The sequence below is a fragment of the Nematolebias whitei genome, chromosome 5 (assembly GCF_014905685.2).
Source record: "Nematolebias whitei isolate Nwh7 chromosome 5, NemWhi1, whole genome shotgun sequence".
NCBI lineage: Eukaryota > Metazoa > Chordata > Actinopteri > Cyprinodontiformes > Rivulidae > Nematolebias > Nematolebias whitei.
In genome coordinates, this window is record NC_056502.1 from 37681841 (window position 1) to 37699818 (window position 17978).

The window sequence follows — 17978 nt, forward strand, 5'->3', positions numbered from 1 at the left end:
ACCTCACTGACCTGCAGAACCTCACTGACCTGCAGAACCTCACTGACATGCAGAACCTCACTGACCTAAAGAACCTCACTGACCTGCAGAACTCACTGACCTGCAGAACCTCACGGACCTGCAGAACTCACTGACCTACAGAACCTCACTGACCTGCAGAACCTCACTGACCTGCAGAACCTCACTGACCTACAGAACTCACTGACCTACAGAACCTCACTGACCTGCAGAACTCAATGACCTGCAGATCCTCACTGACCTACAGAACCTCACTGACCTACACAAGGTGAGGTCAGTGAACAAGGCCAGGCTGGTTCTGGCAGATCCTGATCACCCACTCCATGGTGAGGTCAGGTTGTTTCCATCTGGATGCAGGCATCTGTTGCCCAGATGTAGAAGAACAGACTGAAAAACTCATTGATCCCTGTAGGGATCAGACTTCTCAATAAACAATGAGGATTTCTGTTCTGTTATCTTAATGTCTTGTATGGATGTTTTGTGTAATGACTGTGAAACAAATTGCTCCTTGGGGATAATAAAGATTCTTGAACTTTCCTTGATCATGTTGTCAGAATCCTAAATGAAGGGGAATCTGAGGAACCCTAACACAGAACTAAAACATTACAAGGCCTAGCATTTCTTCAAGGGATGCATTTCACCTTTCATGTCAGCTTGTGCTGAGAAAGAACATGGTTATAGCTTTAATGGTCAACCTTTATAAATGATGCACAGTCTTGTGATAATGTGAGACCCCTGAGATGTGACAGCACTTAATGTATGTCACAGACACACACACTTCATGACTCAAGCATTTGATTTGAACAAATGTTTTAATCATCAGGTGAAAGAAGCCACGTTGGGTGTGAGTTGAGCATTTCTTTAAAGAAGCACTTGAATGATCAAACACTGAAATGCTGCCGGAGTAATTCTTAAACTGCTGCAGTGGTTTGAACAGCTGAATAATAAAAACTACGAAAAATTCAAAGCTCGGTTGAAAACAGTGAAAAAAGTATAGTTTAATATGTTTTTCTGTTCCCTTCCACAGTTTGTGTTCTGGTGTAAAAAGCTCTTAAAGTAAACCCTTGTGTAGCATTCAGACTGTGTTTTGAATGACTCTCAGCTACTACCACAACACACTTTAGCTCCATATTTGTAAATCTGGCTAAATTAAGAAACATTTTTGTTTTGGTTATAGTCGAAAATGTTGCAGGCATCATAAACTGGGGTAACTCCAGCAGGTAATCAGTTGTAGATGTACAACATCTGATTACTTTCTGACAGTTTCATTAAATCTGTCCAGTGGTTCAGGAGATATTTTACTGACAGAATCCAGTAGTTAATCACCAAGATTTTTTTCTTCTGGCTACCACAGACCACCGAGCTACCACAGCCCTCTGTGTGGAGCAGAGAGCTGCCATCTAGGGTTACAGGGTGGGGGTTACAGGCCTTGCTCAAGGGCCCAGTGGGGCAGGTGGAGGTGGAGGCAGGTGTGGGTGTTTCACCTTTCCCACCCATATTTTGATGTTGTTGGTCCGGGGGATTGAACTGGCAACCTTCCTATAACAGTCCTACCTTCTCTAACCTCTGCACCACCACTCCTCCAAGTAGTTAATCACAAAGTTAAAAAAAATAGTTTGATCAGTGAGTTTGGGTTGAGAATGCCTCTCAGATACAAACAGACATTTTAGCTGATTATCTGGAAAGTTGGTTGAATTATACACTTTTCTATTTGATAAAATCACTTAGCTGTGGCGGCCATCTTGTAATGGGTCGACTCCAAAAATGCAACGAACAACAGCGATGCTACAAACGAAATATAAATCCTCAATAATACTAGAATATATTTTGTGCAAATGTGAAATAAATAAATGATTGTAATCCCTGATCTGACGGTTTCCACCGATTGCTGAACTCTGGCTCAGTTTTAATGCGTTCCTTCCTCTGTCGCAGCACATGAGCATGGACACACACATCTGACGCAACAAAGCACTCCATCACCTGAAGAACGTCTTACTTTTCTCTAAGACATCTTATTAAGAATGAGATACTTGCTGTAAAAATACTTGTAGGATTTGCTCTTGAAGTTGGAAAATTTTAACCATGCTCCACATTGATCATTTTTCTGCGTACATTTTTTTTTGAGGGGGGGCAGTACTGTACAATGACAAATTTGAGTATTTTCTTGAAATTATATGCAAACAATATGTAAAGATAACAGTTAAGTCTGAATATTGTTAAACTGTTTGAAAATAATGCTTTATTTCCAGACAGGAATTAAAAAGTTACAGAAAGGCATTATGGGAAACTTGCAACAAAGTCCAGTCACCCCCCAAATCCACCACAAATACTGTTTTAACTTTATCATAATTCAAAAATGAACCAAGAGAACAAATAAAACCATAATCCCCACACAAAAGGCTAAGACTTAACTCAAACTGAGCACTGGTGGTCTAACTGTAAGATGTTATCTGATAATATTCTGATTTGATCAGAGCTGCAGAAATATGTTAAAAGAACAGGATAAAGAAACACATGCACCACAATTATATAAATAACAATAACAACTAAAAACAAAAATGTATTATTGTATTTCAATGCGAAACAAGACGTGATGTCCTTTCAGCGCCACCATCATTTTAATTTAGTCAACAAAGCCCCCCAGCTGTGTAACAAGCTGCAGCCAGGCGCTCTGAGGTCAATGTGCTGTTTACTGAGACTCTGGCACTTGAGCTGAAGGCCTTCATGGTGAAAGAGAGCACAGTTAATCGACTTTCTTTTTTCCCCTGAGGTATTGTTGTAAAAAATATTATAAATTCTGGGGGGGGATCCTTGCCCTGGCTCCTTTGTGCTTCAGGTCTTTAGGAAAACACAACACAACAGCAGCTTCTTAAGAAAACCTGGCCTTCACAATGAAATGCAATTTTTACAAGCTCTTACAAATATCTACTTTGCTGCAACGCCGGCTGGATGCCTCTTCACTTATCTGCTGACCGGTGAGGGACAACAGACTGACAGGAAAGGAGGCGGGTGAGTTTTAGAGGAACCGTGTAAAAAACGGTGTAGGTACCGGTAGTCTCTTCCCTCCTCGTCAGGCCTCACAAAATACAGGGTTCCACCACAAACACAGAAGACATACCAACTATTCAAGCACACTTCATGTTTTAAATCCATGCGTAGCTTCTAAAAAATAAACTGCCAAGCACTGATTTATAAACAAGCAATTTGTGGTAACGATACCACATATCTGAACGAACGCGAAATTTGAGATATAAAAATGGTGAAATCGTGTCATTTTGTTAACACACCATTGAAGGGTTGAGTTTATTGTACTGTTAGCAAAATATCTCATCAACAAGTAAACAAATTTTAATAAAACTCTCTAAGTATTCATTGGATGTACAAGTGAGTAACTTCTGGAGTGAACCCAATTCAAGATGGCTGACCGTCACAGCTATTAAACACCACCCAACACAAGCATGGCTATAACTCAAACTCATATTTACAGATGTTAGGTTGATTGTGTTGCGTCATCTTCACTTATCCTCAGAGCGCTAACACATCACCCTGATTCACGCTGTGCTGCATGGGATTGTAGCTAATCTCATAAATAAGATTTGACCAAAACACCCATAACTCCCCTTCTCAGCAAAAGATGATTTCAGTTTGAAACTGACGGGGGGGGGGGGGGGGGGGGGGGATTGTTTAAATGGAAAAAGTCCTTTCACTGTGTTAATTTTTCTATCTGAGGTTTTGTAAAAATAATTTAAAAAAAAGCCCCAGTGGCTGTAAACTTAAAAAACTACCAAAACATCAAAGTTCATGCTCAATAATCCAGGTAAAACAAATCCAACAAAGTTCAGTCAGGTCATCTGGACAGTTTATTTTTTTGCTGAGATGTTTCATTCTTCATCCAAAGGACTTCATCAGTCCGAAGAGCCACAACAAACTGAGTCCCACATGCAGCACACTCCCATAGTGGTCCAACCAGTTTGCTGGTGATAAGATGTTTTCTGGGACCCGCCCTCTCCCCCGTCGACTCCTCTGAGGCAGCCATAGCCAAAGTGGTTCAAAACATCAAAGTTCATGCTCAATAATCCAGGCCCCAGATACCATCTTATCACCAGCAAACTGGTTGGTCCACTATGTGGGTGTGCTGCTTGTAGGACTGAGTTTGTTGTGGTTCCTCGGACTGATGAAGTCCTTTGGATGCAGAACGAAACATCTCGGCAAAAACAATAAACTGTCCAGATGACCTGACTTAACTTTGTTGGATAACTACCCAAATAATTTGAATTTGTTTTACTTTCAATTCAGTTCATTTATATAGCACCAAGTCACAACAGAAGTTATATCAGGACACTGAACAGAAACATTCATATACATAAAAAGTCAGTTAATAACATTATTTATCTGAGGAGCAGACTGCTTTGAGTCTAACTCCATCACAGTCTCCCATCCTGAGCAGGCACTGAGGCAACGGTGGAAAAACTCCCTCACGAGGAACAAATACCCAACAGAACCAGGCTCAGGACAAGCAGCCATCTGCTTCGACGGGCTGGGTTTGAGAGGACAAGAAGAAGAAAGTATACACACACAATGGCAAATAGACTAACTATAGGATTTATCAAGTAGGAAAGTCTTAAAACTGGATAATGTGTCAGCCTCACGGACAGAAACTGGAAGTTGGTTCCACAAGAGAGGAGCCTGATAACTGAAAGATCTTCCTCCCATTCTGCTTCTGGAAACTCTAGGAACCACAAGTAAACCTGCAGTCTGAGAGCGAAGTGCTCTGTTAGGAAAATATGGAACAATTAGATCTGTAACATAAGATGGAGCTAGGTTGTTGAGAGCTTTGTAGGTTAGAAGTAAGATTTTGAGTTCTATTCTGGATTTGACAGGGAGCCAGTGGAGAGAAACTAAAACTGGAGAGATATGATCTCTCCCATTAACTCCAGTTAAGACTCTGGCAGCAGCATTTTACATCAACTGAAGATGTCTTAAAGACGTATTTGGACACCCAGATCATAAACCATTGCAATAGTTCAGTCTAGACGTGACAAATACATGGACCAGTTTTTCTGCATCATTTTTAGACAAGATGTTTCTAATTTTAACACACTGCTTTACTGGGAGCCCTGTCCAGTAAGGATCCAAACGAGCTTATTCTCATTTGTAAAAGCCAAGTGTAGCCCACACACTGGAAGAAAAGGGGACATATTTCAAGTTATTTGCAACCTTTTCTGTTATTCCTTCCTGTGCATACGTGCGCGCCCACTGAGGGTTGGAGCACTCCAGCTGTTAGAATCCAGTCGATCTGACTTGTTGAGGACCCTGACTCCCACTAGTGCAGCGCACAGGCCCCGAGGTGGTGAGACATACAGCAGCTCAACTAAGAGCGCCACAGACAGAAACAGATAGAGATGGGAAAAAAACAAAGAACGACAGAGCAGAGGCTAAACCTCACGCAGCTGCTCTTGTTCTTCAGGGAACCCAGGCGGGAAGCATCGCTCAAGCGCTTAATTCCTCTATGTGCAGTCATGCGTGGTGCAAGGTGGGGGTGAGGGTGAGGGATCGCTGCAGAAGCAGTGCTGCGATTCTTTAGCTTTGGCAAGCATGGGGGGACCAGCTTGACAGGGCCTGGGTGACTGGCCTCTGGCCACTGGCGACTGGGCACCGGCCAGTGGGGTGAGCTCAGACAACCAGTGAGACCAAAACCGTTGATGCCCACCACTCTGATACGCTGCAGTCTGTTAGGAGGGCTCTCAGCATGCCAACAAACAGCAGGAGACGCACCGAGAGGAAAGAACAGAAGGCATATGCAAGTACATGAGAGGAACGGTGGGGGGAGGGGGGCATTTATATGGTTGACTGACAGAGAGCAGAGAACTCAGGTGGCTTGAATGAGGTGAAAAGGACATCATGTTGAAAATATTAGGTACGGCTATTGAATACAAGTAACCTTCAGTGATACTACTCAGACTCTGTTGGTCAACTACAGGTTTGAAATCCACATTTTACATGTAAAGTAGAATAAACAAAGTTTACTTCCTAATTTGAGTTGGTGATTTGCTAAAACATGGAATGATGCTTCTGAAGCTGAGGTAATACCTGCCACAAGAGGGAGCAGGTGTTTCACAGCCAAGCCCGTTTTAAGAATTTTAACTTTAATTCTTAACATCACACATCAACTCAACTGAAGAAGAACAGGAGATTTAGTGAACTCGTCTCAGACCTGCCCCCCTCCCGTTAAATGTGTACGACAAAACTCACTCTGCCTTGTTTAGTTTGACTGACATCGTTCCAACATAAAAACAGATCCAATGGTGTTCATTGAATTAGCAAATATTTTACCATGACATGAAGATTTGCATATGCAACATATCAACAGAATATGTAAGAGAAGAAAATACTGAATGTTAAACTGAGCAGACTACAGGCTGGCTAAAAGTGAATCGAATAAACTTGTAGGTTTTGGTTTAGTGAAAGTGAATCATCAGAGTCCCTCAGCATATTCCATCTTACCTGACGTTGCCTTGACAGAGTGCTTCTGTAAAAAGTCGAGAGTCTGAGCCAGAGCCTTCTTGTTGCAGTGAGTCGACAGCTCCTCGTTACATTCAAAGCACCTGTTAGATTGACACATGACAACGGGTAGGCACAGACAGGCTTTTGTTTGTTAATAGTCCTAGTAAATAATGGGAATAAACACTTAAATGTGCCACGATTTACCTACAAATTTTTTTGTTTGAGGCAGAAAATATTAAAGTGGAAAAAGTATTAATTATTGAGTAATAAGACAAAAAGAATCAGAGTTCTATCAGCGTTTTAGAGAGTTGGGTCTCTCACCAGGCCTTCCACGTGCTCAGGCTGATGGTGATGCAGTGCGACTCTGGATGGAAGGCTTGGTGGTGCCTGACAGCATGCTGGACCCCTGACTGGTTACAGCCCTACAACACAGTGTGTTCACACATCTTCAGTTCAAAACATTCTCTCATACTCGTGAAATACAATGAGACTCAGTTCGCATAGGTCCATCTAACATCAGAGGCTGTATCTCTATTAAAAAGAAGGTCAAGGATTTGAAAGAAGACTTGTTTAGAGTTTATAGCTGCTTCCCTTTTGAGCCTAATATGCTATGCTTGCATGTTTCTTTGATACTGATGTATATTGAATTATATTATATTATGTTTTATTATTATTATTGTTTTAGTGGTTTGTATGTTTCTGGAACTGGTGCTGTTGCCTTCTTGGCCAGGGCTCCCTTGAAAAATAGATCTTGTAATCTCAACGTGACTCACCTAGTTAAATAAAGTAAAATAATATATCAAGAAAAACTATTTGAATCCTTTAGAAAATATGATTTCCCCCCTTATAATCTCTTCAGATTTAGATTTTGTGATTAACAAAACAAAAAGTGTAAAAGGTGAAAGTGTTCAGTTTGTTTTCTCTATTAATGTTAATGATTCAGCAATCAAGTTTTAACAGCTTTGCTGTGCAAACATTTTGTTGCTTGACTTTTGATCTTCTGTCACATTTCAGTGGAAAGTCTTTCACAAAAGAATGAACGGTCAAGTTTGAACACATCACTAAATTATACTGATCATGTGGTGGTTAATGGTTAACCGTTGGTTAATGGCTGCCCCTCACAGTTTGAGCATTTTAAATAACATTAAAATACAGCCCTGAAGCCTGGTCCATCTGTCAAATTTGACCTGATACTCAGCAGAAAAGCATGTTTTTACCTGAAAACCACACTTTAAGCACACGAGGATGTCGTGGGACGCTGCTGGCTCTCCGTCGATCATCGTCCTCTCCTTCAGACACTCGGAACAGACCAACCACACGCTCGATAGGACTGACTTCTTCACCGAGCTCAGGTCCACAGCTTTATTCACGTGCTGACACGTCAGTCCTGAATAACAGTTCCAACTTATTTCACAAACCACTGATACCTGAACATTCAACTGCGTGAGGAATATTACAACCCTATGCATTTACAAAACAAATGAAAAATAAAAAATGCAACCCCACCATTCAGTTAAAGGCAATGCTGAGCTGCTAAACACAAAGTTTATTTGATCCACTACCATAATTTTTTTTATATATATATTCACAAAATTTGAGTACATACATCAAACTTTTTTTAATATAATTGCTGGAGGTCAAATGTTAAATTCAAACCCAATCCTGTTTTCAAAATAATCTGATTTCATTTAATAAAGGGTAAATAACATCAGAATCAACTGATGGCCTGAATGCACATAAATCAAAAGTAAGCCTAAAAAAGGTAAAAATAATTACAGTGGTCCCTCGCTACTTCACCGTTCTTTTTTCACGGACTTGCTCTATCATGGTTTTTCAAAATAAGATCGGACATGACACACAATTGGGTGAATGATGCATGAACCGCACAATCGGCATGGAATTTTTATTTAAAATAAATTATTTTAAATTATTTAGCACCTGCTGCACTTGTGTGCAGGCCACAGCTGCGGGAGAAGCTTCCTTCTGCAGCAGCATGTTATATCTACGAGAAGTGGGCGTGGCCAAGAGCGCTGGCAGAGAGCAGAAATCATGACATTCTGTGCTCTTTTAGAGCGTTTAGAAACTTTGTTTAGAATATTACAAGAGTGGAAAGAGTTTAAAAAGCATATATACATATATATATACATATATATATATATATACTAAAATAAACTACTACTTACTACTATTCCTACTTTGCGGTTTTTCACTTATTGCGGGTCTTTGGGGTACAGATCCCCTGCGATAAATGAGGGACTACTGTAATTGGATTTCAGATTCAGAGATTCTTTACTGTCGTCCCACCTCATGTGATACATGTGGTGGGACGAAATTATGTACACAGGGTCCCAGTTACATCCAACAGTAAAATGTAAAAGAGAAACAGTAATAAGATCTAAGATATGAACTAAGAAAAACATAAACTAAATATACACTAAGCACTAATAGCATAAAAACAATGAACACAATACGCCGAACAGCAGCACGGACATGAGTCTGTGTGAGCAGATGAGCATGCATGAACACAGCAACATGAAACAGATCAGCAGCAACATGAAACAGATCAGCAGCAACATGAAACCGATCAGCAGCAACATGAAACAGATCAGCAGCAACATGAAACCGATCAGCAGCTACATTTACAGTAGTAGTTAAATTTCTGTGTGTTATACCAACAGATCACAATAGCTGGGGCTGGTAGCAGCCATTTGTTTCTCAAAACCTTTTTAAAAATTAATGGCAGCTTTAATAGTTAAATTATAGATAAACAAAATACTTTGTGTGTCCAACAAATCAAAATTCCTGACAACAAGTAGGACAGATGTCCAATCATAACAGTGCTTGTAATTAAAATAAATCAAAAACATGTGAAATAAAATAAACAATGAAGTGGTGATGTACAAATCAAATAGTGCCAATACATCTGCAGAAAAAGAATGTAGCGTCATAATATGGTAAATTTTGTGAAACAATACGATGTAAGCTTTGCGTACCAAAATGTGAGACCAAAAGGTGCACAGAGCTCAGGACTACATTTTATTTACCTTTCCAAAAGAAAAGACAAGGATTTAACTATATAGTTTCTCTAAAGTTTATCAGCAGTATATATAAAAGTCTAAATATTTTCTCAGTAGAAATCGTGCCCACGCATGACTATCAACTAAACTGCCTGCACAAACATTTACCTTATATTGTTCTAAAACAACTTTTATGTTTATTTGATGGCATCATTGGGTATTTTAGAGTAATACTACAAGGTTACATCAGATTTTTTTTTTTCCAGAACACTGCAGAAGCTCAAAACAATCAAACTCTGTTCTTTACTAAAAACAAGAATGACAACAAATCCTTCTGAACTTTGTTTAAAAAACTAACACTGGTCATTTCCTTTAAAAACAACTGCTCATTAGCCAGGTAGTCGTAAAACTACGATTATTTGATGTTCATTAGGACTAAACTTCATCGAGACCGACATATCAAACTTTCTAAATCTTGTATCTTGAACAGCACTTCTGACTTACCACTGACTTCATCTGATGACTCCTCATCTCGAGGTTTCCTTGGTTTATTAGTCCGCTTTGTCATTTCGGCGGCTTTCAAAGAAAAAGGGTCTTTTAGCCGCATCTGGAGTTCTAAACGGGAAGACAGGAATCAAAATAAATTTCTGCCCCTGCAAAGTAAAGTTGTCCAAACACAACTTTGTTCACACAGAAGGTGCCTAAAGTCAATATGGTTGCCCAAATTAAAACACTTGCAGTTTAATAGTTTATCCTACAAGTGGTTATACAGCTACAAACATTTTAATTAGCATTTGCAGATTGGCACAACAGATTTAAAAGAACTGGATTTTTCTACTGACTTAAAACTGGAAATCATCTCTTGATTCCAATGATTCAATGTTTTTAAAGATTGAAAGTCTGAAATATTGTAATCTTAGCAATGTACTGTGGATACATTTGGCAGATAAAATGCCAACATGTATTTAAAACTTAAGGAAGAGGCTAGTAAACATCATGGATAGATGGATACCATACCATACCACTTTATTTATAAAGCACTTAAAACAGCTAAAAGGCCAACCAAAGTGCTGTACAGACAGAACAACAGGTAACGCACAAAGCAAAATACAAAATGAAGTAAATCAGAAATATAGACATAAAAACGATGCAGATAATGACGACTAACCAGTGTGAAGCATACAGGTTCAAAACACAGATCATCTGGTGTTGAAAGCTACTGAATAGTAGTGGGTTTTTAAACGGGTCTTGAAAACCGAGAGGGAGGGGGCCTGTCTGACGAGCAGAGGTAACTCGTTCCAAAGTCTTGGTCCTGCTACAGAGAAGGCCCTGTCACATCTGCGCTTAAGACGAGTTCCTGGTACTGTGAGGAGCAACTGGTCCGCTGACCTCAGGGAGCGTGGTGGGACATACGGTTGTAGCAGACCAGAGAGATGGGGGGGGGGGGGGGGGAATCTGTTCAGTGATTTTGTAGACATACAGAAGTATTTTGAACTGGATTCAAAGGTGAACCGTTAGCCAGTGCAGTGAGGCCAAAACTGGTGTAATGTGCACTCTTTTGCCTGTACTGGTTAAAAATCGGGCTGCTGCATTCTGGACCAGTTGTAGTCGTGCAATGGAGGTCTGACTGATACCAAACAGGAGCGAATTGCAGTAATCAAGCCTAGATGTAATGAATGCATGTATTACTGTCTCCAGGTTATTTTTGGATAATATGGGCTTCAGTTTAGACAGCTGCCTCAGTTGGAAGAAACATGATTTAACAATCATGTTTACGTGACTGTTAAGTTTCAGGGAAGGGTCCATTATCACGCCCAGATTAGTGACTCTTTGTTTTTCTGACAGGGTTAGAGCGGAGAGGTCGATGCAGTGGTTTGTGATCGTGTCATTGGGAGGGAACAACATGACTTCAGACTTCTTTTCATTAAAACTCAAGAAATTTAAAGCCATCCGGTCCCTGATGTCAGCCAGGCAGTTGAGCAGCGGTAGCATGTACCATTGTGTCTTAGTGGGAAGTAAATTTGACAGTCATCGGCATAGAAGTGGAAGGGCATGTTGTGTTTCCGGAAAATAGCACCAAGCGGCAGCAGGTATAAAGAGAATAGGAGGGGACCCAGGATGGACCCCTGCGGAACCCCCCATTTAAGCTCTGCCTCTGCAGAACTAAAATCCTTGATGGAGACACAAAAGGATCTGACAGCGAGGTAAGATCTGAACCAATTGAGGGCTGATCCTGTGACGCCCACCCACTGCTCCAACATAGCAATGAGGATCTCATGGTCGATGGTGTCAAAGGCGGCTGTGAGGTCCAACAGGACAAGCAGCACAGAATCACTGGTATCTGTGAATCTGAAGATGTTGTTAAAGACCTTCAGCAGAGCAGTTTCAGTGCTATGGAGAGGTTTAAAGCCAGATTGGAAAAGCTCTAAGATGGCGTGATCCTCCAGGAAGCACTTCAACTGGGACTCGACTATTTTCTCCAGTAGTTTAGAAACAAATGGGAGTTTGGAGACAGGCCGGAAGTTAGAAACGACTGAGGGGTCAAGGTTTGGTTTTTTCAGGAGAGGCTGGACAGCAGCATGTTTAAAGGTTTTTGGCACCACGCCAGTGGTGGATGCTTTCAATACACGAAAAGTTGCTTTTATTCTGCTTTTATAAACTACAAAACATTGACTTTCTGTTTAGTCAAGTGAAAATCTCCTAAAACAAGGAATCAAAGTTTCTGTTTGGTGTCTGGATAAAACGAAGATTACAGCCCTGCCAACAAATTAAATTTGTGTTTTGATTCATGCTAAGTGGTAAATTGGAAAAAAAATTCTGAATGTGACATGTGCTTAGCACGTGTACACTGTGTTTCATTCTCGTGCACCTGATCTAAACAATTTAGGACAGAAGTGAGTAAAAGAAACTGATCTTACTGATACTCACTACACGCAGTGAGTAAGAGGCCTAAAAATCATAGTGCAGCTTTTGCACAAGGATCATTTATTAGAATAATTCCAAAAAATAACAAACCGTTTTAACACCCACATGGAGTAAAAATGCAGCATGAACGTACCTTTTTAAACTCGCTCTTATGTTGTCAGTTTTAGCTGATACAAGCAAACAGTGAGATGTCAACTCTTCCGGGCTAGCAAGCAGGCTAGCTACATTAAGGTTTCGCAACAGAAACACACGTTAATGAGTTTCATCAAACATAAAATATCATATTAAGACATTTCGCACTATGCAGAGGCGACAAATAAAAAATAATTATAACAGCAGTTTTTGTCTTTAGCTTTTTTTCACTAGAAAATTCGTCAAAACAGTCGATAGCATTAACTAGCCACACAAGTAACATGTGACGCACTACGGCAGCTCAGATGGGACAAACGATGCATTCATGTGCAGTTGGAAACGTTTATTTTTTTCATTCAAAGCGCTAGTGCTAGAGGTTTTGGATTAAACTTTCTTTAAGAATGCGTATTCAGCCAAACAAAGAAGCAAAACAAAGAAATACATACATAAATTAATGTACAAATAAATAAATAAAATTGTGATTCAAACGTGCGAACAAAAGTTAAAATGTTCGGTTTCGTAGACGCAGTATTGCGCATTAAGTTTATTATATGTATATATATATAAAGTAAGGACGACAGCGGAGAGCCATTTTAGTTGCAAATTACAAAATAAATTTTTAGACTTTTGAGGTTAAAAAAAAAGACAAACGCCTCATAGTCCCAGAATTAATTTACTCTCATGTGACAGCAGTACACTTCCATATGTTTGTGACATTGTTTTGTCTTTTTTCCCACCAGATTAATATTGCTTTGCATCATAAATTATCTAATCGTTGCTCAAAATATCTGCGTAACGTTTGAATATGTTGTCCTTGAAGGCTCCTATTTCTGCGCACGCGCAGACGGAGTTAAGTCATGAGGAGTTCAAAGCCTACCATTTTTACAGCGTAATCCCTGACTTGTCAACGAACAGCTGACGCACAGTGTGTCTTGGGGTTGGGGTGATTCGACATGGCGCTCAGAAGGTGCTGCTGGAAGTTGGTTGGTCCTGGCTCACGACTTTTGTGGTCCGGTTCCGTTCAGCCCGGGACTTATTCCCCAGTAGGACGAGTCTTTGTCAACACTCGCCAAGGTTACAAAAGTGAGTTTTGCGGCTCGCTGTTCGTGTAACACGAGGCGGTTTGAAGTCTGATCGTGTGTTGTGTTGTAGGCTCGGAGCTGCAGCTCCGCAGGTTCACCTCACGACAACCACCGAGCCCAGACGTGAGTTATGAAGAGCTGAAGAGGCTCCTGTCCGAGCAGAAAGCTGTGCTCGTAGATGTCCGGGAGCCCTGGGAGCTCAGAGAGTACGGCTTCATCCCCGGCTCTGTCAATGTGCCCTGTGAGTGTTAACCTCTGCTTTGTTGTCGCACCATTAACTCCCACACCTTCACCTTTCCTAATGGTTTGCAAACACTAAAGTCCCCATTCACATAGAAACGTGTCCTGACTTGCTGATTATCCTTAGATGAGTTCAAGATATTAATGTTTTGATGCCACTAACAAGACTTTCACATCAATATTTAGGTTTTGTTTTTTTACCAGATGCCTTGACCAGTTTGTCTTTTTTTACTGGTCAGTGGGACAGATGGACACTGCCCTCCAGCTGGGTCCAGAGGAGTTCAGAGAGAGGTATGGAGGTGAAATGCCCCTGCAGACAGATCACATCGTGTTCGTCTGTCTGGCAGGGATCAGGAGTAAAACTGCTCTCAGCACAGCCGCCTCGTTGGGATATAAAGAGTGAGTGACGTCTTCAAAGTCCAACACAGAAATCTGTATTACTTCCAGTCACCGAACAACTTCTGAGCTGCTCAGTTAATGATTTGACAGTTTATGTAGAAGGTGCTTTACATCATCACCTGACACAATCTTTTACCCAGTGGTTACATAATGCCTCATCATGTGGTGCTCTTCAACCAGACGTGGAGTTTTTAAAAGCTCTAGTTTCAGCAGGTGATGTTGATAAAATCATTGTTTTTGTTCGTGAACTGAAATGTGACCTTAATGTCAAGTTCAAAAACATTTAATATACAGATGAATATAAAACCCCATGTGGCATTATTTCTGTTGGAACCAGAAATGTCAAAAGGTTTATGTTGTTGTCAGGCGTGGATTTATCTTTTTCATCTGTTCGTCCATCCTTCTGTCCATTCATCTATTTATGCATCCATTCATTCATCAGTCCATCCATCCATGCATTCATCTATTTGCCTGTTGTTCCATGATTCATCTATCCATCATTCATTCATCCGTCTGTCTGTCCATCTATCCGTCAATTCATCCATCCACTCATCTATCATCCATTCATTCATCCATCTGTCTGTCCATCCATCCATCCATCTATTCATCATCCATCTATCCATTCATTTATCATCCATCCATTCATCCTTCTGTCTGTCAATTCATCTGTTCATCCATCCATCTATTCATCATCCATCAATCTATTCATCCGTCCTTCCATCCATCCATGCATTCATCCGTCTGTCCTTCCATTCATCTGTTCATCCATCCATTTATCTAATAATCATCTGTCTGTCTGTATGTATGTACACTGTGTATGTACAGTAAGTATGTACTGTATGTAAGACAATAACCTGAAGCACACAGCCAGGAGAACCAAGGAGTGGCTCTGTAAGCGTACATTCACACCAGCCCTGTTTAGTCCGCTTTAATCGAACTCTAGCTCGTTTTCCTAGAAAGTCCGGTTCGTTTAGGGAGGTGTGAACGCGCCATCGAACTCTGTCATGGAGCAACAAGGTGAACTCTGGCCCGGGCTAAAACCTAGGTCTCGGTCCAGTAGAAGCAAACTCCAGCGCGGTTCGAGTACAGTGTGAATGTAAACAGACCGACCCCGCTCCGCAGGGTAAACAAACATGCATTTCTCTGACCTTATATGGAGCTGTCAGCTGCCTTGTGTGGAAAACAATGTTCTCCATGGTCTTCTGTCTCATCTTCTGCTCATGCTAAGTCCATTTTTGAAAAATGACAAAATATAACTCCTAAAACTGCTAAAACTTGTTGCCACTTCGTTTTTATTTTTATTTACAGAAGAAGAAGAAGACGTGTCTTCAGAGGTTTTTGTGTTGTTTCTTTCAGTAGTTCTTGGTGCAGCGCCCCCACAGGTGAGCGGGGGAATAGGTTGGTTCAACAGGTTGACTCGACTGCACAGTGCAGTGTGAATGCAAACTCACCAGCTCAAATGTAAACAAAAGGTCATGAATATTGGTCCCGAACCGAGTCTACCGGACTATCAGGTGTGAAAACGACCTAAGAAGCATATCAAGGTTCTGGAGTGGCCTAGCCAGTCTCCAGACCTAAACCCTATAGAGAATCTTTGGAGGGAGCTCAAACTCTGTGTTTCTCAGCGACAGCCCAGAAACCTGGCTGATCTAGAGAAGATCTGTGTGGAGGAATGGACCAAAATCTCTGCTGTAGTGTGCGCACACCTGGAGAAAAACTACAAGAAACCTTTGACCTCTGTAACTGCAAACAAAGGCTACTGTACAAAATATTAACTTTGATTTCCACAGGTGTTCAAATGCTTATTTGCAGCAATAACACACAAATAAATTATTAACAAATCACACATTGTGATTTCCGGATTTTTATTTTATTTTTCTCGATTATGTCTCTCACAGTGCACATGCACCTACGATGAAAATTTTAGACCCCTCCATGATTAAGTGGGAGAACTTGCAAAGTCGCAGCGTGTTCAAATACTTATTTTCCTCACTGTACACACTGTACTTTTATTTTTCATTTATGCTTTATTGATACAGGTAGTCTCATTGAGCCACGAGAACTCATTTTCAAGAGAGACCATACAAACATACATGTATAATGTACGTACATCATCTTTACCTGCTTTTCCTTTGGGGGTCACAGAGGTTGGGAACAGGCAGCAGGTCCAACACGCGCACACACACACACACACACACACACACACACACACACACACACACACACACACACACACACACACACACAAGACAACAATCACTGTCACCTCCACCTAGAGACAATTTACAGTTTAGTGTAGTCACATTAGATGTTGTCCATTCTTTCAGGTGAAACTGCTCCAGTTTCTTTGTCTGGATGAGTGCTGCTCGTCTTTTAATCCATCCAGAGAATATCTGTTGGACTGAGGACTGGCTTTTGACTGGTTCTTTTTAAACCAGTGGCATGTTGCTTCAGTGGTGTGTTTAGGCTCAGTGTCCTGCTAGAAGGTGAACCATCACTCTAGTCTCAAATCTCAGATTTTCTCTCTATTTTTTGCTCCATCTGTGTTTGCTTCAACTCAGACCAGTTTCCCAGTCTTTACTGATGAACACCATCATGATGCTGCCCCCACCACGCTTCACTGTGAGGATGGTGTTCTCAGCGTGATGAAAGCCGTGTGCGGTATTTTTGGCCTTTTGGTTGCTTCTTTGATTAAACAAATATATACTGAGATTATTTAACTCCTATGGATGATTTCAGTTTTATATTTGTGGAGGTATTTAAAATGTTTTATGTTCCCATAAGCATTTTGTTTAGATTTTTAACTGAAACTCTTATAAGTTTGGGTTGTAAGGCAACAAAGTAGGAAACACTGAACTGGTGAATATTTTGCACTGTAAATATTCTAGCATCCGTTTCTCAACTTTCCTCCTCCCATTTTTTTGCCACCCTGTGTTTCAGCATTCAGCATTATCCTGGTGGATGGCACGAGTGGGCGGAGCGTGAACAAATCAAGTGACCCAAGGATTTTGGAGTTGAAAGGAATCACGCTAACATGAGACCGACTAAAGGCAAAATTGTTCAACCGTGAGCACAAAAACAATTGAAGTGCATGGATTTAGTAAACCTCAGGAACTTTGCTGTAGTGACACATCATCTTTCAGTAAATGATCCACCTTAAATACATTCAGTGACCTCGTATTCCAATTATGGGAGCATTAGTGGAGCTTCATCTGTGTTTTTTTATATATTTATGAAATGACACGTTTGGGTGTTTATTGGAACTCCAAACTAAACCAGAAAAATCTGTTTCACACAAATGTTCAACTGTCTTTTCGTGGTTAAACTGTTTTTGTTGCACATTTACAGTTATGTACAATCTAACATGAGTTTTTGAAGAAAAAAAAAAACTCAAGTCATCCCTCGTTCTTTATAGTTAAGCTTAAGGAGCCAGACTTTCCAGAAATCTTTTCAATCGGCTGTGAGCAAAGTTTTTCAAACTTTTAAAGGTCTTTCAAAGTTTACAAGATTACAGGAAAGGTTACCTCATCAGAAGAAAAGAAATGGAGGTTTGTTCATAACTGTTTCCACCGTACTGATGATTTGAGACTTTAATTATGATGATCAGTCTCCATAGGCATCCTTCCATCCATCCATCCATCCATCCATCCATCCATCCATC

At 40.6% G+C, this 17978-nt stretch overlaps 2 protein-coding genes across 2 annotated transcripts in view; one reads left to right on the forward strand and one right to left on the reverse strand.

Moving 5' to 3' along the window:
- usp45 (ubiquitin specific peptidase 45) overlaps window positions 1–12673 on the reverse strand; it is a 56452-nt gene extending 43779 nt beyond the window's left edge. Inside the window, exons 1-5 of the mRNA XM_037677153.1 lie at window positions 12598–12673; window positions 10044–10154; window positions 7740–7909; window positions 6844–6944; window positions 6523–6623 (exon numbers count right to left, since the gene is read on the reverse strand). Of these exons, the coding sequence (XP_037533081.1) occupies window positions 6523–6623; window positions 6844–6944; window positions 7740–7909; window positions 10044–10146 (475 nt within the window). The 5' untranslated portion in view covers window positions 10147–10154; window positions 12598–12673. The remainder of the gene's footprint in view (window positions 1–6522; window positions 6624–6843; window positions 6945–7739; window positions 7910–10043; window positions 10155–12597) is intronic.
- Window positions 12674–13536: 863 nt separating this feature from the next.
- tstd3 (thiosulfate sulfurtransferase like domain containing 3) lies at window positions 13537–17774 on the forward strand. Its single transcript, XM_037677155.1, has 4 exons — window positions 13537–13679; window positions 13749–13919; window positions 14158–14317; window positions 17258–17774. The coding sequence occupies exons 1-4, from the start codon at window positions 13550–13552 to the stop codon at window positions 17313–17315; spliced, it is 519 nt and encodes a 172-aa protein (XP_037533083.1). The 5' UTR covers window positions 13537–13549; the 3' UTR covers window positions 17316–17774.
- The last annotated feature ends 204 nt before the right edge of the window (window positions 17775–17978 follow it).

Excerpts from the sequence above, each read along its gene's own strand:
- tstd3 (XM_037677155.1), top strand. The coding sequence starts at position 13,550 with ATGGCGCTCAGAAGGTGCTGCTGGAAGTTGGTTGGTCCTGGCTCACGA. Across the intron at positions 13,680-13,748 it reads CACTCGCCAAGGTTACAAAA|GCTCGGAGCTGCAGCTCCGC; the intron begins GTGAGTTTTGCG and ends GTTGTGTTGTAG. Across the intron at positions 13,920-14,157 it reads CGGCTCTGTCAATGTGCCCT|TGGGACAGATGGACACTGCC; the intron begins GTGAGTGTTAAC and ends TTTACTGGTCAG.